We start from the raw sequence: 27,480 nt of genomic DNA on the forward strand, positions 1-27,480 counted from the left end.
GAATAATTTAGTTTATTTTAAAATGACAATAACGGGGCGCCTGGGTGGCGCAGTCGGTTAAGCGTCCGACTTCAGCCAGGTCACGATCTCGCGGTCCGTGAGTTCGAGCCCCGCGTCAGGCTGTGGGCTGATGGCTCGGAGCCTGGAGCCTGTTTCCGATTCTGTGTCTCCCTCTCTCTCTGCCCCTCCCCCGTTCATGCTCTGTCTCTCTCTGTCCCAAAAATAAATAAACGTTGAAAAAAAAATTTTTTTTAATGACAATAACAAACCTAGTACATACTGATAGAAATAACGTATCTTTTGTGGAAGAAATCACATTTTCCAAAAGAAAACGTAGTGAGAAGAGTGATGTTGTTTTACGTTTTTGCAAATCTCTGAAATGTCTGCCTTGGTAGAAGACAGCTAGATTCTCATCGCTTCTACATTCCATCTGTTGAGGTATGTAGTTTAGTTTGGAGTGTGTAAAAACAGTCCAACCTCTCAACAACATGTACTTGAAAAGAAAGGAATGTTTTCATAACCCTTCTGAATAATTGTGAACATTCTTTGAAACTACACTAAGCTCCAACAAGTAGAAGTTACTCACAGGTTTGCTGCTAAATGGAATCCCAAGTCCTGTCAATGAACTTTTCACACTCTTATATTAAGATCCTTTGGTCTCTTTGTACTTTGAATGGCTCTCCCAGCCATGCATGGCTTTATGACGTCATGCTTGATCATTAGAAAAATACCGTTTTGGGGCGCCTGGGTGGCTCAGTCGGTTAAGCGGCTGACTTCGGCTCAGGTCATGATCTCGCGGTCCGTGAGTTCGAGCCCTGCGTTGGGCTCTGTGCGACAGCTCAGAGCCTGGAGCCTGTTTCGGATTCTGTGTCTCCCTCTCTCTGACCCTCCCCCATTCATGCTCTGCTCTGTCTCTCTCTGTCTTAAAAATAAATAAACATTAAAAAAAAATTAAAAAAAAAAAAAGAAAAATACCGTTTTGCTAGTTACATAGATACTCCAAATATGTCCACATTTCAGTAGTCAGTGTTAAAAATTCACATTTATTAATATTAACATTTATCTCTTCAGAAAAATCTGTTAGTATTTATATATACGTATAGCTTAGTAGCTGTTTTTTTTTCCAAGTAAAAATAGCGTTGTATGAAAATGTAGTTCAGCGCAAAACGTAAATAATCACACAGAGCTTTTTCTCAGCCATCATACTTGGGCACACAGGGAAAGAGCTTTATGCGTGCTTTCTGTTGTGTCCCACAGAATATTAGAAACGCATGTTCTTTCTCTAGGGTATTCTTAAGTGAACTGGCTTTTTCTTTGTTTTTTACAGTTAAGCACATGAGAGCGAATAATCTAGTAACTCATATAGTTGATGTCCCTGCCTTGATCCGTATAAAGTGTCAGTGGTTGTACCCACCACTGCTTTTGTCGTAGCATATAGTGAAAAATGTCAACAGAGTGAAAAGGGCAAATAACGTTTTAGTATTATTTTGAAAATGACCTTGACCTCATAGAATGTGAACCCCCAGCAGTCTGCAGATGCCACTTTGAGAGTGGCTGCTCTGTGCCCTACTGCGCATCCATAATTGTGGTATGCAGACTGTTCTTTTTTTTTTCACTTAGGGTTCTTCCAATGGCTATAGTATTATGTCTGCTGGGAGGCATTATACCTCTGAAGTTTAGTGTTTATTGAAAATGGACACACGCACACAGCACTGCCAACTCCTTTTTAATTCAGTTATCGTTTCCCAAACCAATCACAAGAAGTTTAACTTCAGACAGACGAGGGTTATTGGTGTCCAAATGTAGGCAGGAGCAGGAGACCGTGGAGGTGGGATGTCAGGAAGTCCAGGTCTGTGCTCTGTCACTGGCTAGCTGCAGCCCTGGAAAAATCACCTCTCTGGACTTCAGAACCCTCACTTACACTTGGAGACATAGTAAATTTCTCTGTAAAAAAAAAAAAAAAAAAAAAGAAGTAATGATTCTATGAATGTGTGTAGGGTGGATGGATCGATAGATGGAAAGAAAGGAGGAAGGAGGAAACAAATGAACAGGAGTTTAAGGACTGTGTTAGGAACAGAACTCCAATACGTGAAGCTTTGCTGATAAGGAGCAGGTTGTCTTCTGATGCAGCGTTCACTGCAAGGCTCATGCAGAGATGGAATGATGCCTTTCAGGGGTGCTAGAGAGGAGGATGCTAGATCAGACACCTGCTCTCTCCTCCAAATCTACGATTCTGATATTCTATATTCGTCTTAGACAGACAAACTGTACTTCTACCCACGTACAAGACATTTTATTCCCACACATCAATCATACAAGAAATTTTAAAAGCTTTTTTTGTTTATTCATTTTTGAGAGAGAGACAGAGCACATATGCGAGAGCAGGGAAGGGACAGAGAGAGGTGGGGGACAGAGGGTCCGAAGCTGGCTCTGTACTGACAGCAGAGAGCCCCGTGTGGGGCTCAAACTCACAAACCGCGAGATCAGGACCTGAGCCGAAGTCAGACGCTTAGCCGACTGAGCCAGGCAGGGGCCCCCAGTCATACAAATTTTTAAAGTCACGTTATAAAGCTTTAAATCATCTGTCCATCATTCCCATGGTAAGTGACACATAACACTACCTTTATTTGCTTGTTTATTCCCATTTGGTAGGAAACTTTGTGAGGAAAAAGTAAACGAATTCTGTAATACTAAAGAACGCTTCGGAAGCAATGACGGAAGCCTGAGATTTCTCACCCTGTTTTCTCTCAGTGGTTCCTGAATGTTAGTCTGCTTACAGATCTCCTGAGAAGCTTTCCAGGCCCTGAGCCTATGAATTCGGGTAGTCAGTCCTGTTGTCACTAGATCGGTGACTGCATATGCCAGGCCCCCCAGGAAGCTTGTTACAAATCTCTGAGCCTTGGCTTGACCCTCCTCCCAGAGAATTGATAGACCAAGTGTCAGGTGAGCCTAAGTCATCCTATAAGTGAGCTCATAAGTGCTCACCAGGTCACTTGGAAACGCTGCCAGGATGGGGAGGACCTGTGCCCAGGCAGACACTCGCTCCTGGTGCTGCCTGCCAAACAGCATAGGAAACTCGTCCTGCCTTCTACCGAGCGACACAGCTCCCGAGGGCATGCACAGGCCTCAGACCGCCCAATGCAATGCAAACTCTCTCTCCGCACAGGGAGAAATTGAAGGTATGGAACAGCAGATTCTGAGTTTGAACCAGAAGAAAGAGGACCTGTTGGTGGACCTGAAGGCTGCCATACTAAACCTTCACCAGCATTTACAGCGGGACCAGCAAGAATTAGAACAAGAAATGCCATCAACCGGAACCTCAGAAGAGGAAGGAGTGGCTGAGAGGGAGGGCTCTGAGTGGAAGGTGGGTAAGACTTTAGGCTAATGCTGGTCCCGCCTTTTCACGAGAGTATTAAATTGGGGTTATTTTTTCAGCTGAAAAACCTGTGGCATCTATGTCGATGGCCTACAGGAATTTTTTAAAGTGGAGATACTGTGCCTGAGATTGCTCGCTAGGGAATATAAACCCTTGGGGTGTGTCTGTTCTGGACTCAACCCGGAATTTTTATGCCTGAGTTACTGAAGGAGGTGTGTATGAAATTCCACGGGCAGGTGGGTGGGAGTCGCCCGTGAAGTGTCTTTGTCCTCACCAATCAGCCCAGTGCAAACTCAGAAATGGATCCAGCACCACTCTAAGCCCCCTGAGTCCACACCAGGGGATCACATTCTCAACTGATGGATGAGGGGCCAGAGAGGGCAATGCAGGTGAAAATGATCAAAGATTTGACCGAGTCACGATAAGTGGCGGGATTAGCTGAAAGTTGCCTCACCCGGAGGCTGCTTGGGTGGGTGGGCATCTTGAATCAAGCGAGTAAAAAATTAGCTGCATAAAAGCACAGCCAGGCCAGGATCCTGATGATGTTGAACCGCAACCTGGCTGCAAGTATTTGTGCTGTGCCTTTCAGTTGAACAAAAGTTCCATGTCTTTCCTGCCGGCGCTCAAGGAAGAGGCGGAAGAGAGCTCCCTGAAGAGTGAAGTAAGGAACCTGATTTTCTCATCAAGTTTCGTTAGAACCGAAATCTCTAAAAGAAGGTCAATGGGAAGAGCTTACAATGAATAGGAACACAAGGATTTTTAAATTGAATGCCGATGTTTGATAAGGGTGATTGAAGCTGTTCTCTTACATTATTAACGTTAAGTGCATCTGAATCTACTTCATGCCTGAGTGGGATAAATGTAAACCACACACACTTGTTGGCATGTGGGAGAAAATGAAGTTCTCGGTCATATCCTGACTTCCGAGTACATTCTCTGAAATTTTCAGAGTATGTTGTCTGGTGGGGGCTTCTAGTGTGCTCTTTAGAACTTTATTCTTCCAGGTTTCTTTTTTCGTCTGAGACAGCATTGCCAAGGATATGAAGAGTTGCGTTAGCAACTTACGCTTCTACTGATCCTTACCGCTTCATTAGAGCTGATTGAATGAGACAGTTTACAATTGTCTTACCTGGTATCGATTTCCATTTCATACCCTAAAGACAAAAGTTACAGTGGCTCTTGTGCCGAAGAGGAGAAAATTGCACCAATTTATCGTCTCTCTATCTCACGTGTAATCGCTAGACGCTTTCTGTGCTCATTTTATGGATTGTTAAATAGCTCCTTTGTCACACAGAACCACCTGCTTTCCTAAAGACGAGGCCACTGGAACCGAGTAGATAGGGCAAGGGAGAGTAGAGGCTTCCTGCAGCTCAGTCCGTCAGACAACTTCGTAATCTGATTATGTCCCCCCACGGCAGAGGCAATTATGAGAACCGAGGAGGCTCCGGGGCGAGAGGAGAGTGGAGGCAGCGTGGTTCTAATTTAAGACCTGCGTTTGCCTCTGAGCTGATCTATTTACCATAACCATTGTCTGTCTCTGACAGTAGCAAGAATACACGTTTATCAGGCTGTTATTTTAAAGATGGCGTTTAAGGTTACATTTACCAAAGCAGATCAAATTCCTAAAGCACGGTTTTAAAGATCCTTTTTTGAGTGCTGTGAGCTGCCTTCCAACTTTTCAGAGTGTTTTTTAGGCTTCGGGAAGAGCAAGCCCATTTGGACCCCTACGATTTAGTTAGCCAGAGAAGGAGATGACAAATGGAGGGAGAGGGGGAATTAAGGGCTACAGTCGTACTGCCTGGTGAACTGAGTTTTGTGTGAGAGAGGAGTAGGATGCTCTTAGGATGGTAGGAAATTACTTCTTTGCTAATCAGTTGGTTACTGTGTTAGAATGGAGAGAAGACGACAGAGCGATCTTCCGGATCTTGGTCTTTACTCTGCAAGCACGACCAGGACATGGAGGAAGACAGAGCATCCTCGTCCTCTGGAACCATCATTCAGGTAGTTTTGAGTAGAATACACTCGGTGGTTGGGAGCTGGCAGGGATAGTAAGGGAAGTAAGTCCGAAGAATTTCTTGTTTGAAACATTGCTTAGGGGGGGAAGCTGTCTGGGCTGAATTTTTTTAAGTTTCTCACCGTTATGTCTTCACAAATTCAAAAACAGCCAAGTACTTGCTTATTATTTGCAGTTCTATTGGGTGCTTGGTGATAACAGGAGAGTATTTTCTAAGCACTCCATATGTGAGAATTGAGACTAACAAAACAGATAACTCAAAGGAGCCCCCCTTCAAAAGGTTCACTGTAGTGTTTCAAAGCATCTAACACGCCTCTCTTTTGGAAGTCATTGTGGCGAGGGGTCTCCCCATAATCCTCTTTTTGAACAGAGTAGTGCATAATGCGTATTCATGTCTGTTTTGCTCTATGACCTTCTAAATCTTCTCCAACCTCTCAAACTCGAGGGCAAATGCCCTCAACTTAGAAAATCATCAGAAATTAACATGAAAGTGATGTTTTCCCCTTGTGCCTGAAACATCCCAGCATCATTGTGATCCATAATGCCTCCTGTTCCCGTCTCCTGTCCAGGGCTACCCTCTGCCCTAGCCCCCAGGCCACTTGTTTCGTGACACCTCCACACAGGGTTCTGCCTAGACCTGTAGCTCCAGTCTCTACCTCTTGACTGGTTCCTTCCCTCTCAGTCTGAGAAGTATTCGGTCTCCCCCTCCCCAGGAGGTAGACTTCCTCCTCATCCACAAAGGCCGTCTCAACTTTGACTTCCTCCAAGAAACCTCTGTCTCCCTTCATTCTGATAGCATGCTGAACCTCACTTATGACTTACCACATTTTTATGCGTACACCTGACACGGTTTGGTGAATGGCAAGAGCGTCATGTTTTACGTGTTTCTGTCCTGTACTGGGCTCAGCATGGTACTTTAATGCATTGACTGTCTTGATCCTGCTTCCGGGTCAGTCAGTTACTGTGCTGCTTCTCATTCACCTCTCAAAATCTTTACTTGGCCTCCTCACCTTTGGCCCCTTTTGTAATCAAGTTTTTGCCCCTGGCTCTATTCAAACTGCCATTGACCTTCTGGAACATCAGTTTAGTGCCCTTTTGTTTGTCCTCATCTTTATTGATCTCTCCAGCATTAGACACTAGCAACATCTCTTCCTGAAATGAGGGACCCTTTGACTTTCTTAATTCTGCACTTTCTTGTCTCACCTACCTGCAGCCCCTCCCCCATCCCCTTCACTTGCCCCTTCCAGGGTTCTGTTCTCTTCCTTCTCTTTCCCTCAGGGCAGTTTTATCTCCTCCCACAGGTTTGGTCCTCCCTCTGCCAGTGATCCCATCAAATCTCTTGTCTTGACCTTTCCTTTAATTCTGTTTTACATTTCTACCTTCCTGATGGATTTCTCTTTTTGCATGTATTTTCTTTCATCTCAAACCCATTTTGTCAAGTTTCCTTCAAAACTAGTTCCTCCTAATTTTTCGACGTCTGTTTATAGCACCACTGTTCCCTCAGAGTCTAAGACAAACTTGAGAGTCCTCTTAGATACCTCACTTTCATATCTAATCAGTGGCCAGGTGATGTCCATTCAATCTTTACATTCTTCTCCTCCCATGATTTTGCCATCATCCTATTCCAGGCAATTGTGACTTCTGCCCTGGACTTTTGTTGGAGTAGCCTTCTATTTGGGTTTACCGCCTCTAGTTATTTTTCCTAAAATAAAATATACATCTTCTACAATAGTCACTGATGACTTTTCCTAAAACTATTACTGCTATGCTGAAATCTTTCATGGATTCTGATTATCTGCTAAAATGCATTCTTCTTAGCCTGGCATCCCAGATTCTTCATGATGCTGTCCTCCCTTTCCAATTTATCTAAGCTTTCCCTTTAGTTCTTGGTTGTTACCTTTCTAATAGCAGCGATCGTTTTCAGTACAAGAAGCCGAAAAGTAATGTTTTGGTAGGAACTGCTAGATGCTTTATATGTGTCATCTTGCTTGGTAATCACATGCATGAGTGAGGTAGGTTATATTCCCACTTTAAAGATAAAGTAAAGGCTCCGAGTTCCAGTTGTCTTGTCTAAGATCATGCAACTTGTAAGTAGAACAAGCACGATTGGTCGATTAGAACAGCCACACCTTTCCCACCACGTGATGTTAATTATTTGTGTATATATCCTAGTTTCCCATTGTTTAACCTTGGTTAACCTAATAAATGGGAGTGCTGGATCGGAGTATATATCCATTTAAAATATAACCCATATTCTTAAACTGCCCTCTAGAAAGACTGTTTCAATTTTATTCCTGCCAGGAGTACATGGAAATGCCTCTTTCTTGACCTCAAGCTGATATTGGATATTTTCAACTTTAGCCAAACTTCTCCAGTGGTCTAAATTACATTTACATTCTAAGAATGTTGACTATCTAAGTGTTTATTGCCTTTTGTATTCTTCTTTTATGAACTGCTTGTTCATGCCATTTGACTTTTTTCTCTACAAAAGGGTTGATGTTTTCCATACTGACTTATAAGAGTAACTAATATATTCAGGATATTAACACATTGTAAGCTGTTATCCAGTTTGTTGTTTTATTTTTAACTTCGGTTATGATGCTTTTTGTGGTAATACTATTATTTTATTTCTTAGGCTGCTAATACCAGGAGTGTTTCCTTTTATTTTCATGCTTTCAAAGTCCTTCCCCACTCCTAGATTAGAAAAGATTCACTCTTTTTTTTTTTCAAGGATTCTTAGAGTATAACTTTTACATTTAAATTTAGATACAATTAGAATCCATTATTAGAAGTAAGACAAGGATTCAGTTATTTTTTTTGTGAAATACCTGAGTAGTTCCCAAATTTAGTAAATTGATCTTTCCCCTATTATTTGAAATGCCTTTACCATATAATTTCATTTAATTTTAGTTCTCATGTTAATCCACTTAAATACAGAATTCTGTAGATTTCCTTATATGCTCCTCATTTGCTAGAGAGCTTTGGAAAATTTAAATCTTTCAAATAAAGACAAACTTGAGGAAGTTGGGTTTTGGGGGGGTTTTTTTGTTTTGTTTTTTTGTTTTTTTTCCTAACGAATAAACGTTTCTCTACATGTGCTGGACTTTTCTGGACACTTCTGCAGCCATGCGAGAATGTAAAATGAGCTAGCGCAGGAAAAGTAACTCACCTGGCAGCAAGGGCAGGAAATTTTCTGGACCTCTGGTTCTTTTCTTTACAGGAGGCTACTGAGAAAATAAGCACATGTGAGAATGCTATGGCACAAGTTCTTGTGCCAGACTCCGTAAACGCTGAGCAAGGCCCAGAATTTTCCCTGAGTCCCAACCAAACAGAAGAGGTAAGTCCCTGTTGGTAACAAGCAAACTACTCAGGCACCTGGACGAGCACCCAGGGATGACCAGCTTTCTGTGTTCTGCAACATTTGGTGTATCAAGCCAAGAGTTCTTTGTGAACTTTAACATTTTCACGTGTGCCGTGAAGCTGGCGAACTGGAAGGTTTGCCATCGATGTTGACATCGAAAGTAAGCACGGCACAGAGCGATGAATCATTTACTGCTTGCTACCTAGTTGTCAGGATGAACAAGCCTTTCCACTAACAACTATTTCTTTCTTCTGTCCACATAACTGGTGAGGGCCCCGGAGGTGGAGGGGAGCTAATATTGATTAACTGCCTATCCCATAAGAAGCATTTAGGCTTGCTGCTTATTCCTCAAGATTAAATACGGTAGATTAGTAGCTACCATAAGTTTACAAAGGAGGGAATCAAAATTTAAAGAGTGGAGGTACAGCTGGTGAATGGAGGAGTGAGGAGTCAAACCTAGGCTATTCCCAACTGCCTTCCTAATTTGAACGTTTAGTACTGAAAGACGTGAAACCCGGGTAGGTTTGGCCTCAGAATACACCGCCACCACGCCATCCCAGCGGCATGGCTAGTGTTCGTGCAGGTGCACTTGGGTATTGCACTTGAGCCAGGCAATCCTGCCTTTCAGAACAAGTGTATGTGTGTGTTGTGGTGCTCGTGGGGGGGGGGGGGGGGGGGGGGGGGGACTTACGGGTGTTTGTAGAATTGACTGTAAAATATTAAGGGGTAAATTTAAAGGGTTGGTATTTTGGCATGACATACAGCCACCGCCAGAAAATTCACCTGCATTTTAACGGAATCCTGTTGCTGCGGAAACCAAGCAGTAGGACATTCACGAACTGAGAGGCAAATTAGATAGGAGAGCATTGGCAAGGTCACGAGAAGAATGTGGACTTGGAGACCCCAAGGCATAATGGAAATCAGGGATTGAATCCTGCTTCTGCTTACTTGTTGGGTGACCACAGGCAATCTGAATCACCTCTCTGTGCCTCAATTTCCTCATCTGTACACTGGAAATAATGAGGGCTTGTGATGGGCGATAATGAGAGGATCTGTGTATCACACTTAGCATGGGAGTCTGGCCCTAGAGCCCAAAAGAGAGGTAGTTTAATTTACAATTATGCGGTAGAAATGCCATGATTCTCTTTAACGAGAAATGGTGGTAATACTTTTTAGCCCCTCAAGATGTACTGTCATAAAATACCCACTTAAATCATTTCTGCTTTTAGAATTTGGGGCTATCATTTAGAGAAGATATTCAGCAGGGGTGTGATTGTGGAAAAAACTGTAGACTCTAGGCTAAAAGATAGCAGAGCCTTGTGACCTCAGGCGATTAACTTATGTCTGGGCCTGAGCTTCTGAGAAGCAATGTGGTGAAAAGGGAGGTGTGTGAATTGCTTAAGCGATAAACGAACTTGGGTTTCTTTGACTATGAAAAGAGGTGGGTGAACTGGTTACTGGCAGGTTTCCCAGGCCACCTTTAGCTATTGCGGTTTCTATGGTTGCAAATGTTCTTTTTTTCTCCCATTCACCTTTGGATTCTTTTCGGTTTTAAATAACTAGCAAATAAAACCCAGATTAGTGATCCAGCTTCCTTGTTTTCTGATTAATTCAGTGAGTGAAAAAGCAATGAAATTCAATATTGCCATTAAAAAATGTGTGTGGTATACGATTAGGTGCTCCGATCATGTTTTTGAATAAATAAAGAAGGTGGATGGTAAATCTGTTATTACAGACTAATTAATTAATATTACTGATTGTTACCTCAGGTGACAAAAAAAAAAGAGGATCCTAAAAGCTTTGCCACTAAATTATAGCAATACCTGAAAACAAGAAAACAATCAGATGACTAGCAATTGGGTGTCTGGCCGTACACACAGGTGTTGCTTTTTAAAAGAAATCAATTAAAGGGCACCTGGGTGGCTCAGTGGGTTAAGCGTCAGGTCATGATCTCATGGTTCGTGAGTTCAAGCCCCGTGTGGGGCTGCGCACTGACAGCGTGGAGCCCACTTGGGATTCTCTGTCTGTCTGTCTGTCTGTCTCTCTCTCTCTCTCTCTCTCTCGTTGTCCCTCCCCTGCTTGCTCGCTCTCAAAATAAACATTTAAAAAAAACCAGAATTCAAAAAGAAAATTGAAACCAGCTGAATCCAAGCGTAGACCCGACTCTGCCGAGAATCACAGGGCAAGGGAAGACCTCCTTAAGAAGGGGATTCTTGGGGCGCCTGGGTGGCGCAGTCGGTTAAGCGTCCGACTTCAGCCAGGTCACGATCTCGCGGTCTGAGTTCGAGCCCCGCGTCGGGCTCTGGGCTGATGGCTCAGAGCCTGGAGCCTGTTTCCGACTCTGTGTCTCCCTCTCTCTCTGCCCCTCCCCCGTTCATGCTCTGTCTCTCTCTGTCCCAAAAATAAATAAACATTGAAAAAAAAAAAAAAATTTAAAAAAAAAATAAAAATAAAAAAAAAGAAGGGGATTCTTGAAAAAAAAATAAAAAATACTGATGAAGGCAAGGGAGAAAGTGCGTTTTGGCAGAAAAGAGCAAACATACGTGAAGTTAATGGTCAAGGGGAACAAGTACAACTTCTGCTAAGCCAGCTTTCCTGATACTCCCCATGTGTGTGAAAAAGGGGTATTTTCACACCCTGCATGTTTTTGTTACCACCTGCCTATTTTGTTTACTTCTGTTGTACTGAAAGCTGTCTGTTTAAATAAAATTCTACAGGCACTGGGAAATGTGCATTTGAGTTGAAGGAGGGTATACACTTGTGAACAATCCCCATTGTTAGATGCTAATGTTAGCAGAGTCTTATATAGAAAACTTCGTATTTCAGCATAATCTTAATTGATAAAATATTTCTTGAGATCAATAATTTTTAGCGCAAAACACCGATCCTTATCCCTAGAGGCATTTCTCTAGAACGGTCGATAGAATCTTCCAATATTCTGGAAAAGGATGTTGGAAGCAAATATGTCTCTATATCAGATCATCTTTTACTTCCAAATTGAAAATATCTAATATATTATTAATAGAATGCCTGGACTTGGTATCTGGAAGACATTTTTCTTTTGGACTGGTAAGCAACCCAGGTATTCTCAGTGTAAACAGAACATGTCCTACATCATGCTGTCTTTTACTAGAAGCATCTAGTCCTTAATAATATTTGAGTATCTAGATGGTGAAAATTTGTTTCAGGTATTCTCTCTGAAGGCTAGGAGGAAAATGTCCAGATTACCCCACCGAAGCTCTTTATTTGACTCAAGCTACTTTTAATAGGGAGAAATTTAGATGAGTAGTAGTAGCATGTATGTTGGCGGGGGGGGGGGGGGGGGGGGAGCGCTAAAATATTTCTAACCTACTCTAACGTAACCTTGTATCCCAGCCCATGTGTCAAGAGCCCTTTTTTTCTGTTAGATCAGAGCTCACAGCAATGTAAGCATTGCTTAATCATGTGTCACACAAATTCAAACGCTGGCCAATTCGCTGAAAAGTTTCAGACACGCACACCCACATGCACACCCTCTCCCCTCACACTCACCTGTCTCCTGGGGCCCACTTGCTGTTTAATGAACTGCGAGCCCATTTGCGTCCTCCGTGCCTGGGAACACTACCTGTATACATGCAGATCAGCTCCTTGGAAACCTGGGGCACCGGGTCACGTGATTGTTGCCATGAGCGTGGAGGTGCATTTCTCTTTTCTCTTTCTTATTTCTTCTGCCCTTATTTGTTTTCTTTTAACTGGGGAAATGCTGGAAGTTCACAGGTTCTTGCGAGTTCAGCCCTGAAAACTTTGGACTCCGTGGCTTTTCACTGCTGGATTATCCTTGGGTTTATCTTAGGGCGCCACACGACCTCTCAAGGCCGCAGCTCTGGGCTTTTCTGACGAGCACGGGGACTTTGAGGCCACGGTGGAGAAACCCGGGCTGAAGCCTGCAGACATCCTCCATGCTTGCAAGACCCAGGTGGCCGAGCTGGAGCTGTGGCTGCACCAAGCCAACGTGGCATTCGAGCCGGAAACATTAAACGCGGACATGCAGCAGTTGGTGGAACAGCAGCTGGTAGGGTGCCAGGTAAGGCCGATGGGCCAGAGTTGGTGGCCTGCCTCTTCACCAATCACCTGCCAAGAATGGGTGAATTTCCTTTAAAGCAGCAGTGTGTCTCTTCCTGTTACTCTGCCCCCTGTGTTTATCTTGGCCTCAACTTTTTTGTCCTCTGGGTAATTCTTTGAGGAGATTTACGTAATCGGGGCATTTGGAGAGACGGTCGGTCGTGGTAAGAGCTCTAGAATCTAGAGTCCAAGTCCAGCCCCCCCTCACGTTAACTGTGAACTTGAGGATGTTGGCTTTTCACCTCGTTTTTCTCATGGGGTAGGTTATCTCCTAGGACTTTGACAGGGTTAAAGGAGAGAAGGTACAAGAACCAGTGTCTAGTGTATCAAGTATATAAAAAGTGCTCAATAAATGCTGTTATTTATTTTCATAATAAGTTCTTTGAATTTTCGTTCATCTGAAATGAAACCGAATATCGTCATTTGCAAGATTGCACGTACAGTGTAAAAGGGCTTTGCTGCCATTTTACTGTGAATGCTCCTACTCTTTCTTGGGGCTGGGGCGTGGGGAAGAGACAGGTATATAAACTTGCCTTTAGTCACTTTGAGTAGTGCTGCTGACTCAGCCCGAAGGTTGGGATCCCTGTATCCCTCCAGAGAGAAGCCAGAAGGATGACATCACGGCAGCATAATGGAGTGTCACGATGGCTGAGGTGTCTTCTCCGAGGGTGCAGAGACCAGCTTTGGCCTGATGTCTGATTGGCTCACGTGTCTGCCATAGCAGACGCCAGGAATGAGGACTTCCTCTGAGAGTACCTCATCACACTGGCCCGGCCACAGGGAGCTCCTCCCACTGGAGCCCGTTTTGGGGTTGGAGGGAGCCCAACTTTGTTTATCCTTTCTCTGCTCAGGCCCATAGTCTTACAATATCCAGCGCCTGCCTCATGTGGGGGACCCAGGTGGGCAGGCTGACCTCCTTCCCCAGGCAGCTCCCCACCTCTGACCCCAAAAGTCAGCTCTTGATGGGGTGGGTTCACTTAAATACTAGCACCACTGCTTGGCCTGGATGACGAGGCACGGGGGAGTCTGGAAAAGGTGCTACCGCATCGGGCAGCGTTGTGCTGAATTGAACCTGAGGTGTTGGAGACGTTGAGTCCCAGCCACTTGCAGCCATCTGGGATCGATATGCCAATTGGGTAGACCCTATGCGGATTCCTAGGTCACCGGAGAGAATCCCTTCCCGAGGCCACTTGTAGAGAGCTCAAGTATGTGGGGGCTGCTCAAGGGAAGGACACAACCACAAGGTGGCAGCAGCACACAGCAAGCTTTATTTGGGCAACATTTGGGCAGGATCTTAAGGGATGGGAAGGTCCCTCTCTTCAGGCGCCCTTTTAGAGGCTGTGGCTTGGAATGGCGGTGGGACCCCGACCTGGAAGGGGAGGAGGGCAAAGGGACACTCAGGGGAGCAAGGAATCCAGAGGGGCTCGTGTATCTAGGTGACGTCAGAGAGTTCCAGGGGGCAAGAGAGGCTACGGTCTTCTAGAGCCCCAGAGTTTGTCTTAACCATGGCAGGCAGATGGAGGGTCCCGCTTTGAGTTTGGTGCCAGTAGGATTGGAGCTAATGGTTCTGGCCTGCTGTGAAAAAATAAGCAACATAGGGACCAATATGCAGGGGCCATCTTTGGCTCATTTATATAACACCATGGCACGCGCAACTTAATACTGAAACCTACAAGAAGCCTTATAGTAGTCTGTAAAAAACATTAAGTTCCCCGTGGGAGAAGGTCCAAGGAGAGGAACAAACGGATAAGTCGAGAACAAATTATATTTGGTAATTTAATATTTGAGAAGAAATGTTCAGCCTTGATTATTAAAAACATGTGAATCAAAACAGCTATTGTTTTGTTTCTCTGTTATACCGGCAAAAATTATGTCATCCTGGAAAACTCTGGATCCGCTAATGTCTGATAATTCTGTCTGATTGGCTCAATGTTTTGGGGTCAGCTGTCTGCATATAAAGTGTCCCACCTGGTTTGACCGCGGTTTGTGAGATCGAGTCCCGTGTTGGTCTCTGTGCTGACAGCCTGGAGCCTGCGTGGGATATTCTCTCTCTCTCTCTCTCTCTCTCTCCCTCCCTCCCTCCCCCTCCCTCCCTCTCTCCCTCTCTCCCTCTCCGCCCCTCCCCAGCTCATGCTAGCGTGTGCACGTGCTCGCTCGCCCTCCATCTCTCAAACATTTTTAAAAAGCTAAATGGTGGGGCACCTGGGTGGCTCAGTTGGTTAAGCGTCCGACTCTTGATTTCAGCTCAGGTCATGATCTCGTGGTTTGTGAATTCAAGCCCCGCATTGGGCTCTGCACCGACAGTTGGGAGCCTGCTGAGGATTCTGTCTCTCTCCCTCTCTCTCTGCTCCACTCATTCTCTCGCTCTCGCTTTAAGAAAAAAAAGCTGAATGGAGGAAAAGAGCACAAAATTATAGTACATTCTCTTTGTAGCCACTCTAAAATCTGTGATTACATATTGTTTATGCTTACAAGAGTCTGTACAGGATACAAGTAGTTTGCTTGGATAGAGGAGTTATCAGAATAGATTGTTTGAAAATCTGTTTTAAGGACAGTTTTTCCTAAGTTTCTCTCAAAGAGCTGAACAACTTCTCAGGCACACGCCAAGTTTTAGCCCCAGTGATCCCGGGGCCAGAATGTGAGTTTGCATGTTGCTGCCATATGGTATGCCAGTCAGTTGACGTGACCGCGTGGGCTCCAGAGCCACAGGAGACAGCAAACTTGATCTGTCGGGAGGAATACAGTGACATTGACTTACAGGGAAACTTACTTCATCTGGCTGATTTATTTTTAGATCTGTGTGTAAATTGGCCAGCGGTATCAATGACTAAGTGTTTTAGGTTCCAAATTATTTCTTCTGTGATCTTCTTCGGATGTTGTGGAAGTTTATTTGACTTGAAAAAGAGGAGGCAAAGATCAAGGGAAAGAACTTTCAAAGGCTTCTGTGCAAATTTTGTCTTTTTATTATTATTACTACTCGACACGCGGATTGCAACAGGAAAAGGTTAGGATAGTGGGGAGAAGATGACGCTAGTCGAGCACTGGCCAGAGCGAATGGATTTTAACTCTTAACTCCTCCGAGGGACCCTTAGGAGGTAAGTTCTGCTATTACCCTCATTTTACAGACGACTGAAGGCACACTCGTACAAAGGAAGGTGCCCACGTTTACCCGGCTGCTAAGTGGCAGGGCTGGGATCTGACCTCACAGAGTCTAGTTCCAGTGTCTGTGGGGTTTTTTTTGTGTTTACGCTTATTTGTTTACTTAAGTAATCTACACCCACCACGGGGCTCGAACTCACTACCCTTAAGATCAAGAGTCGCGAGCTCTTCCAACTGAGCCAGCCAGGCGCCCCAGGGTCTGTGTTCTTAACCACTATGCTGTGCTGGATACATTCAGCTGTATTTTCTAAAGTGATGATGGAGTCACTTAGTTTATTGTGGGGAGTGACATCTGCAAGTTGGGTTGGCTCAGTGGCACCCGTGTCCAAAAGCTCAGGAGTTATGTGGAAATCGTCCTTGTTGTTTTCCCAAGCCCCTTCCAGTCTGTGTTTCTGAGACTTGTTGTGTACGGTAGGTAGACAGAGTGAATCTGACTCAAGGTAGAGTATAATACTTGTTCAAGACCAAAACCTTGAATGATGAAACGATTTTGTTTCCAAGGCCATGCTAACAGAAATCGAGCACAAGGTTGCGTCTCTGCTAGAGAGCTGCAAAGATCGGGGGCCGGGAGACAGTGGGACCACTCATCAGGAGGCTGAAGCTCTTTCCTTGAAGCTAAAGACTGTGAAGTGCAATTTGGAAAAAGTCCAGATCATGCTTCAGGAGAAATACAATGAAGACCAGGTAAGACACGGCCACGTATAGACGTGAGTGGGCAGATGATCTGATAGAACCACCAGGAAGGAATTCTGGCAGAGGTGATAAGACAGCCACAGAAGAAATTCTACTACGTAAGAGAGAATGAAGCATCTTCAAACTGTAAGGGAGCGTTGTACTGACTTGTGTTACTGATTCCATTTTGCCCTGCAGTCTTCCTACCTAGGCTCTTGTTAGGGACGGCGTTGGTCTGCATTGGGTTGGTTTGACTGGCTTGATGGTTCTCACTGGTAATGAGGTGTGGTATAGGCCCTCTTCATAAAAGAAAGATAAGGTTTAAAGGTAATGTGTCACCCCACTTGACTGGAAAATGAAGGGCCAATAGTGAAGATTAAAATTTCTTTTTGAGAAGCTTAAAGTTAGACATCAGAAATAGAAAAACTGTTTCCAGGATATGTTCTGTTATTTGCAAATACATATACTGATGGAAGTGTCATGCAGTTGAACTGTTCTCGTGACTTTTAAAAGAATTCTGTATAAATGCAAATGCGTGTCTTATGAGTAGAGCCTTACTGTATAAGATTTGCATCTATACTTAGGAGATGGTGGTTCCTACTCAAAGGACTTACATTCACAGAAATAAGATTGGCTGCAGATACACAGACTCTGTGGTTCCCCTTTCATCCTCATATGTCCTCTCTTTTTAAAAAATGTTTTGGACCTATGGGAAATTTGCATTTATAAGCATTAGTACTATTTCTCTTTTCGGGGTGTGTGTGTTTTACTTTGTTCTTAAAACGGAGAAGCAATACATTTCCTAGTTTTTAGTAATTCATTGGATGAATTACACTGAGAAAATTAAATGACCACTTCAGGGGCGCCTGGGTGGCTCAGTCGGTCAAGCATCTGACTTTGGCTCGGGTCGTGATCTCACACCCCGTGAGTTCAAGCCCCGTGTCAGGCTTTGTACTGACAGCTCAGAGCCTGGAGCCTGCTTCGGATTCTGTGTCTCCCTCTCTCTCCGCCCCTCCCCTGCTCGCACTCTGTCTCTCTCTCAAAAATAAACATTTAAAAAAATAAATAAAATGACCACTTCATCAAATGTAATGGTTTTTTGAAGTTGTTTTGAAACAACTACCTTAAATCATAGTATATACTTGTAATAAATAATGAAACCTAGTCACTTCATATAAAACTTTCCCATTATGCGGTCTCATTAGTAGGACTAAAATAAAGGGAGTCATTTTTTAAATAGTCTGCCATCATCAAATGTTTTGCAGCATTCTGCCACACTAAAGAAACCTTCAGAGCATCAAAATGATCTCCAACCAGATAACCTTTCTGAACTTGAACCTGTTGTCAGTGAAAGGCCACAATTCAGCAGACAAAAAGATTTCCAGCAGCAACAGGTAATTGCAGCCCTTAACAGATATAAGGATAAGAATAAAGGTTTCCGGGGGCGCCTGGGTGGCGCAGTCGGTTAAGCGTCCGACTTCAGCCAGGTCACGATCTCGCGGTCCGGGAGTTCGAGCCCCGCGTCAGGCTCTGGGCTGATGGCTCGGAGCCTGGAGCCTGTTTCCGATTCTGTGTCTCCCTCTCTCTCTGCCCCTCCCCTGTTCATGCTCTGTCTCTCTCTGTCCCAAAAATAAATAAACGTTGAAAAAAAAAATTAAAAAAAAAAAAAAAAAAGAATAAAGGTTTCCGTATGGAATTTCCCTTTGAACTAAGTACCAAACTGCTCCTGGAGGGTGTATGTGAGTGGTAAGCATTTACTGCAACACCCACCTTGCTTTCGCCTTCTGCAGGTGGGGACACTCTAACTTTGCTATTTTATTGATTTGCATCTTATTTCAAACTAAGTAAATACCTTCAGGGGGACTTACCTCTCTAAGCATAACACCTCTTTCCCTATTGTTTCTAAACGTGTTTTGCATATTTTAGGGGACTTTCCATGTGTGTAGCATATATTGTAATATTTACTTGATCTTTGTGTGAATACTTGAAGTAGGTTTTTGAGAAATAAAAGTTAAGGGGAACAAGCAAGCAAGAAAGGGAAATAGTAGATAATAATTTAGGAAATGGTTCAAAATGAGATGCTCTCAACAGAAGAAACCGTTGGCTGTCACTGGAAAACTTTGACTGGACCATTTGAATCTCATTCAATGATAGGTCCCGGAGTTAAAACCAACGGAACAGAAAGATTTCATCAAATTCGTAGAATTTAATGCTAAGGAAATACGGCCCCAGTTTTGCCAACCTGATAAAGCTACAACTCAGAAATCATCTGAGAGGTAAGACATTTTTAGAGTTGGACATTCAGCTATGGTTGGGGGAATTCAGAGCATTTCTTCTTAAATCACTTCTAAAACTCTTACCGAATGCAACCAAAATTATCTGTTGATTATTCTTTTCACCTTTTATTTCCCTTTAAAAGCATTAAGGCATCTAGCCCCGCAATGGATGCTCCAGACTCGGTCTTGTCAACTCAGGCCCAAAGTGGGGATAAGTGGCAATATCTACGTCATGAACTGTCATCAAAGATCGGGCTACCGCTACCTCAGCTTGTGCAGCCTCAGGTCAGTGGATGTGACGCACACGGTGTAAATCATAAATAAACACGTTTGTCTTTGAAAATGCAACAAGCATTCATTAAGTACCCGTATACGTGTTCCGCGTTAGGCGGAAATAAAATCGTTGGTTTTCAGAAAGGGAAGATGCCAAGTGGCTTTTTCATCTGGCCGACCCTTTTTCACCCCCCTGGAAGTCTGCGTGAAGTGCCACTCCTTTGTGCTTTTGTGGCACTCTGAGCTTCCCTAATCACAGCTCTTACGATACTGAGTACCTGTTTATTTGTCTGTATTCCCCCATTAAGTGGTATAGGAAGAAAAGACCATGTCTGCCTGGTTCACATTTGAGTGCCTGGCACAGTATCTGAAACATTGTGAAGTCTCAGTTTCAATCTGTTGAATGAATAAAGGAATGAATAATATGTTTTTTTTTAAACATGTTAAAATATGTTTTAATTGTTAACTGTTTTAATTGTTTAATGTTTTAATGACACAATGCTATATTAGTGTCATTCATTCATCAAGATGATTTGGAATCTACAGTGTGCCAGGTACCTGTGTCCCACAAACACGCTGTCTTACTGCCGTCACAGTTCTTAATCATGCTGGGCCAGCTGCTGCTGGATTTCTCTCTGAGCAGGGAGCCCGTGAGCAGATTAACACTGTTGGTCACAGCTATCAAGCTTCTGCCTTCAACTTTGCACCCAACCTGCCTGGGCAAAGGTTACCGCCTGTTGCCCAGTTCTCCAGTCTGGTGGGAACTTTCCTGTTCTATTCTGCCGAGAACCTTTTCTGGCCTATTGATGTTGAATTAAACTCATTGGCTTTAGTCTTGGTTTCTCCTCGTCATACACACTGTAACACGTATATTGTTCTCTTTCCATCCGCAGAACATCATCAGTTCTTTTCCCCAGGCAGAATCTGACACCACCCCACTCTGTTTCTTTGTATTTATTAGTTTTCTAATATGAAAAGGGAATTAACTCTGAATCTTTCTGTCTTCTAGCGTCACAGCTAATTTTTAATGCTTATTTAGCTTTCCAATAACAGATCAAGATGCAAGTCTGTACCTGGAGGGGACTATTCTAAGAGTTGGCTCTATACCAGGGGTCTACCAATAAATGGGAAGAGAAAACGCTAACCTCATAACGTGAATGGCATTGCTACCAAATTGAAACATTAGTGATTTTACTCTATTTTCAAGTTATGGTTTATCTTGCCTCATTTTGTTATCTCAGTAGACCCTCAAGTGTCTAAGTGAAGCTTTTCATGACCTTTCAAAGCTGTCCACAATATTTAAAATTTAATTTTTTCTTACAAGTGACAAGGTAGACAAAAACATTTACCAACAAAGTAACTTGGAAGATAGCACGTGAAAAAGCATTTTTGCTGTTTAACGTTAACAGCAGCAGGATCTCAAATTGTAATGAGGTTTCTCTTTTTTCATATAGGTTGCCACAAATATGAGTATTCTACCCAGTGTGAGTGTGTATAACTTTAGATACCCAACAACTGAAGAACTGAAAACATATACCACACAGCTTGAAGACCTGCGTCAAGAGGCAAATAATCTTCAGACCCAGGTAGCAGCTTCACATTACATATTTTCCTCACTGCAATATCAAAAAAGAAGGGAAATGTGACATCGTAAACTAGCCATCATTTTTTAAATTGAATAAATGGTAGAATCCATGGTGGAATGGGTCCTAGAATTGCAAGTAGAGTTTATCTCTTGCCGACTCTGATGACTGTGGTAGCACCTGCCGAGACCACCGTGTACAAAGATCATTGAACCCAAGTCTAAGATCGGCAGGAACGAGGATCATTGTTGATTAGTACTGTCTGCAGTGGTGCTCTGTGATTGGAAGGGTAAGGAAGGAGGGGAGTATTGACAAGATTTCCAACCTTGACTAAGCTGAATGCTGAAACGGTGTGCTGGGTAATGTTAAGTATCAACCAGAGAAGACCATAGGAAATAGAATCTAAATTGGGGTGATTACTAGCTTTCGCATGCTTCTAAATATCTTGTGCCTGGTCAAGAATTCAGGATGTTCATTGGTAAAGAAAAAGAGGTGGCTCCAACAGCTTATGCTAGAATATAAGGAGACCTTGTGGCTCCCAAACTCACTAGGACACAATCGCACAACCCTAGGTGCTTCCCTTAAAGTTGTACATCTAAGGATGGCCTTAATTCTCACAATCAGCCCATATATAACACTTCTAATTTCCACCCCCACTCCACAGCCCATCCATATCTTTTTTTTATTGAGATGTAACTGACATATTAGCTTCAGGTGTCCACCATAATGATTCAATATTTGTATATTTTGTGAAATGATCACCACAATGAATCTAACATCCATCACCACATACAGTTATAAAAATGTTTTTCCTGAAATGAGAACTTTTAAGATCTGTCTTCACTTTTCAAAAAATTTTTTCCTGAAATGAGAACTTTTAAGATCTATTCTCTTGACAACTTTCAAATATGTAACACAGTATTTATTAACTGTAGTTACCATGCCTTGCCTACCATCTATCTTTAAGATACTGTACCTCTTCCTAATCATCCCTTTCAAATGTCTTCTTTTCCTTCTCCAGGCTGTACTTGATTCCATTAATCCACTTTCTCCTACCTTACAATGTGGGAGGCAGGGAGCCGTGGGAAGAGGGATAGTATGCTTTCCTTGGGACCACACTTCCACATGGATGGCCCCGCTAAGGAAGTCCTTCATCTTGTTATTTACCTTTTAATTCCATTTCAATGGTTACTCACTACCAAGCGTTGAGTTTCTTAAACTTGTTTTTCTCAGACTTAACATCTTAATTGTATTTGTTTATTCTTCTACCTGATTCACAAAGTGTTCAAAACAACCAATTATAAAAAAGTATAACGTAAATTGTAAACCATAACAAAACCAGGGAAAATGGAGGCTCAGGAAGGCAAGGAATCCTAATATTTATTTTTTTCTTTTTTCCTCTTGATTCAGGAAAACATGACAGAAGAAACATACATAAATTTGGATAAAAAATTATTTGAACTATTTCTGACCCTCAGTCAGTGCCTTGCCAGTGTGGAGGAGATGCTGCAGACACCTGGGCTCTTCAGAGAGGATGTCTGTGCTCGGCAGGTGCACTACGAGGTAAGGAATTTCCAATAAAGCCCATGTGTTGGCCGTTGCTGCAAACAGCCCACTGTTTAAGCCAGAGCTGAAGCCTCTTAAAGTCACGCTGTTTAAGCCAGAGCTGAAGCCTCTTAAAGTCAGAGTCTATTCACTGTGTCTTTCCTTCTCACCTCTTCGCAGACACTGGCTCTTGAGTTGAAAAAACTTTACTTAGCTATGGGTGATAAGAAGGATGATCTTTTGAAAGCCATGACTTGGTCTGGGAAGAACGCCGACTTGTTCCATGAATGTTTTAATAACCTCCAAGTCTACCTGGAGCACACGCAGGCCACAGCTGCCTCTAGGAGCAAGTCCCTAAAAGCTGGCCTCGACTATAACCGCAGTTATCAGGTACAGGGCTAGGCACTCAGCCTACTTTGGCTAATTTCTATTCATTCCTATTCCTGGTGGCAGTCATGATTAGGAATTGCTAAGGAAAGTGGTGAGAGGTTCTTTCTGTGAAGGTCTTTAGATTAGTTCGGTGCCTGTGTTTGGAGACCATTTGAAAGCGAGGTCCTTCCCAAAGTTACGGTATGAATTTGTTAGATCGGGCAATGAACCGTTTCTTTCCTGTGTTACATTTAGTCATTAATGATTGTCCTAGGGGAGGATTTCTCAGTAACAGGGAGCCATTAAAGTTTTTTTTTTTTAATTTTTTTAATGTTTTTATTTATTTTTGAGAAGAAAGAGACAGAGCATGAGCAAGGGAGGGGTAGAGAAACAGAGGGAGACACAGAATCCGAAGCAGGCTCCAGGCTCTGAGCTGTCAGCACAGAGCCTGACGCGGGGATCAAAGTCACAAGCTGTGAGATCATGACGTGAGCCGAAGTCGATCGCTTAACCGACTGAGCCACCCACACGCCCCAACCATTAAAGTTTTTGAGCCAAAGAAGGACAGTCTGTGTATGTTTCAGGTAGATTCACCTGGCTGTTAACTACTGTGGATTAGAGGACAGACTTGAGGCAAGCAGACAGACAATTCTAGTAGTTTCCTAACTAGAGAAAAAGAAATGAAACACAACACCACTTATGAAGGAGTCTTGCCCGTAAAGTCAAACCTCAATCTGATCACGCAAAATAGACACAAGAGAAGAGCATTGCAGCACTGTGGGGGGGTGGGGGGTGGGGGTTAGCCAAATGCAGACCGTGGGAAGCTGTATAGAGTAAAAGACCTGTGTTTTCACCATCCCACCCAAAACCCCAGGAATAAACAAGAGAGATGGTTGGGGAGCCTGCAGATCACAAAAGACTTAACACATGTATTGGTCCCTTGCAACCTGTTGGACCTCATTTAGATTCCAATTCAAACAAACCAAAAGGAAAAATTATAGCTAATTAGAGAAATGTGAACCCTTTCCTATAGCTAATGATACTAGGGAATGGTTGTTGGTTTGTAATATTAAAAAAAATTTTTTTTAACATTTATTTTTGAGAGAGAGAGGGAGAGAGAGACAGAAAGCTTGCAGGGGAGAGGCAGAGAGAGAGGGAGACACAGAATCCGAAGCAGGCTCCAAGCTCTGAGCTGTCAGCACAGCCCGACGTGGGGCTCGAACTCCCAAGCTGTGAGATCATGACCTGAGCTGAAGTTGGACGCTTAACCGACTGAGCCACTCAGGCGCCCCAATTTTGTACTGTTTTTAAAGGGAGGAATCTTTATCTTTTAAAAACACATATTGAAACTTACCGTGATGAAATATCTGATTTGTTTCAAAATATTCTGAGGGGAAGGAGATTAGATATAGTTAAGAAGGCTCAGGGGAGGGCACAGAGCAGAGATGACCAGTCACAAGTCAATAATTGTTAAAGCTAGGCAATTCCTCTATTTCGGTATATGTTTGGAACTTCTGTTAGCATAAAAATTAAAGAACGGCTAAATTTTTTGTAAGGTATTAAAGGGGCCCGCATGAGATTCTTACTGTTTGTTGCATTTATCTTCCTATACAGAATGAAATAAAGCGATTGTATGATCAACTTACTAAGAATAAAACATCTTTACAACAGTCTTTGAATGAAATTAGTGGCCAGAGTATTGATGAACAGCTTCAGGTAATCAAGTCAAAACAATTACACTGATCTGACCTTGGACCAAAGAGTTTTGTGTAGAAGCTGTGTTTCTGAAGCACTTTCCTTTGGGAGCAGTGGCAAGGCTAGAGTAAACAATAGAAATGAGAACTCTTTATGTGGACCTTTAAAAATATCTCGTAAGTAGTACCTTATGAAGAGTAAATTAAACCAACACAACACCATGGTCACCTATCAAGGCAAAAATGGAAGTTTGTGCAGGGTCAGTGAGAGTATTAGGAAATGAGGCCCCCATTCTCTCGGGAGGAGAATTTGACCAGCTTCTCAGGATTGGTTGGCTATAAATCAGAATTTTACGTGTGAATGTGCTTCCACCCACAGTAGGCTCACTTCATTCATTTATTCAGCAAGTATGAATTGAGGACCTTCTGTGGACAGATAGTGCTATAGGTGTTGCACTTATCCTAAGGAAGGAAGACAAGGGCATAGAGAAACGTGTATATAAATACTCAAGGATGGACCTAGCAGCACTGCTTGAACTAAAAACGCTTCATAGCCCAAAAGCCATTAAGAGCAGACTCTTAGAAAAGCAGTGTGTGTCCATTTGCAAGGAGTCCTGTATTTGTACTGACTTGCAGAGCAGCTGGTAAGTAAGGAGGCAGCCTGCAGAACGGAGTGATGTGCGCGTTCATTAAGTTTAAGGATGTGCACATGTACTTCTGGTCCCTGCTTCAAACGTGTTGGGGACAAATTTTCCAGGAGAAGCTGGAGGTGAGGGAGGAGAAGTGGGACTTTCATTTTTCCCTTAATTTTTTCTGTACGGTTTCATTCTTTTACAATGAATACGCGCACTTCTCTGGCTTCTGAAAGGGTTTGCTTTTTTGCATTGTCTCTCACTGTAGAAAGCAGATGTGTATACAGTGGAGCTGCAGAACTCCGAGAGCCGAGTGGCAAAACTAAGAGACGAAGGGGAGAGGCTTCGTTTACCTTACGTGTTACTGCAAGAGGTTTACAAATTAGAGGTATGTGTGTGAGCAGAAAACATTCGGTCAGTGAATCGCTATGATTATAAGGGAGTGAGACTTTCTTGTTCTTCCAGAAAGAGAGTTCAGGTTTGTTCTCCAAAGAGAGTTTAGCTTTGTTCTCCATCTGGATTATTTTCGTGGTTGGATGAAAACGTTCTTTCTTTTCAGGATGTGCTTGACAGTATGTGGGGAATCTTGAGAGCTCGGTACACAGAACTCAGCAGCCCTTTCATCACTGAGAGCCAGCAAGATGCCTTATTGCAAGGCATGGTGGAACTAATGGCTATTGGAAAGGAAAAGCTTGCTCATGACCACTTAAAACAACCCAAAAGTAAAGATGCCTTACAGGCTCAAATACAGAATCACAAGGTAAGACGCGTGGGTCAGATTACCTTTTCATAGACTTGAAGTCTTTCTGACTTAACCATAGAGCATCCATTTTCTTCCTTGGTGAAATATACATTGTTCATTCATTCATTCATTGGTGAAATATACATTGTTCATTCATTCATTCATTCATTCATTCACTCTTTGTTTGAACTAACATCAATTAGACGGCTTACTGGATATCAGGAACTCCGCTGACCTCTAAGGCTGTGATTGTGAGGGAAAACAGATATAGTTCCTTACGTTCACGGAGCTTTTGGTTGAAAGAGAGACATTTATGAACAAGTCATTCCAAACAAATTTAAAATTAAAATTGAGACACATGCTTTCAGAGCATTTAAGAGGGGAAATGGAATTCAGGAGATTAGGGAAGGCTTTCCTGAGAACTGAGGCCAAAAAAATATCTATACCTCAATATATAAATGTATATCTAGTGTAATGCTACAATAAATCTTTTAGTTGTCCATTCATTTTATTACACAACAGCCTCATGATCACCACCTAAAGATATGTAGTAATTTAAGTACTGATGCAAAAAAAAAAAAAAGGGAAAGACCATTGCTGCCTCCAACAAGCTGAACTCTAGGCGTGTGATAAGGAGACCTTGTGCTAAGAAATCCAAAGGTAAATATTCTATAAAGAATGGAGGGGGAAAGGAAAAACTAATATTATGGATATCTACAGTGTGTCAGGATTTGTGCTGGATGCTTTTGTAAACCTTCTACATACCCTTTTCAAGGGAGTAGGAGAAAGGATTCGCATAAGAAGTTCCTCCAGACAATTAGAAGGGGCAGCTGACTATCCAAATGGAGAACCATGTGAAGCTAAAGACTTCCTGTGTAAAGGTTCTTAAAGTGTTGTTCTGGGAGCTTTTACATACCAGGATCCCAACAGACCCTGTCAACAAATTCCTTGTACTTGGCCATGTTATTGAGTAGAAAATCAAGCCAGAGTGTAGGAACCTCTGGCTGTTCCATGTGTGGGCTTCTTGGGCTCACTCATCTATCCATCCAATTTAGTGTCTTGAAATTAATGGGCCATGTCAGTATCGACCTTTCTGTAAAGTTTTTTAAAACTTAGAGTAACTGGGGGTGCCTGGGTGGCCAGTTGGTTTTAAGTGTCCGGTTTCGGCTCAGGTCGTGATCTCATGGTTCATGAGTTCGAGCCCCATGTCAGGCTCTGTGCTGACAGCCCAGAGCCTGGAGCCAGCTTCGGGTTCTGTATCTCCCTCTCTCTCTGCTCCTCCCTTGCTTACATGTGGTCTCTCTCTCAAAAATAAATAAAGATTTAAAAAAAAAATTAAAAACTCAGAGTAACTGATTTAGGAAGATCTCACTGGAAATTGAAATTGGCTAACACTGTTTGCCCTTTAACATGGACTGTTTTATGGAAAATGTTACTTAGGAGGATTTTTCTTTATGACTTGTTAAAATGCCATTAGTGTTAAAGACTAATGGGTACACAATTTTCTTTTTCTTTCCTCTTATGTGTGACTCTGCATGGCTGTCTTGGGGTTTTTTTTTTTTCAACGTCTATTTATTTTTGGGACAGAGAGAGACAGAGCATGAACGGGGGAGGGGCAGAAAGAGAGGGAGACAGAATCGGAAACAGGCTCCAGGCTCTGAGCCATCAGCCCAGAGCCCGACG

General features: G+C 43.0%; 1 protein-coding gene and 1 long non-coding RNA gene across 11 annotated transcripts in view; one reads left to right on the forward strand and one right to left on the reverse strand.

The window, feature by feature from the left end:
* Nucleotides 1–27,480, forward strand: part of SYNE2 (spectrin repeat containing nuclear envelope protein 2) — a 345,486-nt gene that overhangs the window by 231,051 nt on the left and 86,955 nt on the right. For 9 of the 10 annotated variants that reach the window (XM_043556321.1, XM_043556324.1, XM_043556329.1 and 6 more), the window contains exons 62-76: nt 3,167–3,364; nt 3,966–4,037; nt 5,267–5,377; nt 8,611–8,727; nt 12,584–12,814; nt 16,513–16,695; nt 17,949–18,077; nt 18,838–18,959; nt 19,103–19,244; nt 20,687–20,818; nt 22,226–22,378; nt 22,541–22,750; nt 24,344–24,445; nt 25,324–25,443; nt 25,615–25,815. In XM_043556321.1, the coding sequence (XP_043412256.1) occupies nt 3,167–3,364; nt 3,966–4,037; nt 5,267–5,377; nt 8,611–8,727; nt 12,584–12,814; nt 16,513–16,695; nt 17,949–18,077; nt 18,838–18,959; nt 19,103–19,244; nt 20,687–20,818; nt 22,226–22,378; nt 22,541–22,750; nt 24,344–24,445; nt 25,324–25,443; nt 25,615–25,815 (2,223 nt within the window). The remainder of the gene's footprint in view (nt 1–3,166; nt 3,365–3,965; nt 4,038–5,266; nt 5,378–8,610; nt 8,728–12,583; nt 12,815–16,512; nt 16,696–17,948; nt 18,078–18,837; nt 18,960–19,102; nt 19,245–20,686; nt 20,819–22,225; nt 22,379–22,540; nt 22,751–24,343; nt 24,446–25,323; nt 25,444–25,614; nt 25,816–27,480) is intronic. The other variant, XM_043556328.1, reaches the window with a different exon arrangement.
* LOC122469203 lies at nt 1,712–12,588 on the reverse strand. The gene is made up of 3 exons (XR_006293408.1): nt 12,283–12,588; nt 8,560–8,617; nt 1,712–1,944 (listed from the first exon to the last, which is right to left on the reverse strand). It is a non-coding gene; the product is annotated as an uncharacterized LOC122469203 (long non-coding RNA).

This window comes from Prionailurus bengalensis, chromosome B3 (assembly GCF_016509475.1).
Source record: "Prionailurus bengalensis isolate Pbe53 chromosome B3, Fcat_Pben_1.1_paternal_pri, whole genome shotgun sequence".
Taxonomy (NCBI): Eukaryota; Metazoa; Chordata; class Mammalia; order Carnivora; family Felidae; genus Prionailurus; species Prionailurus bengalensis.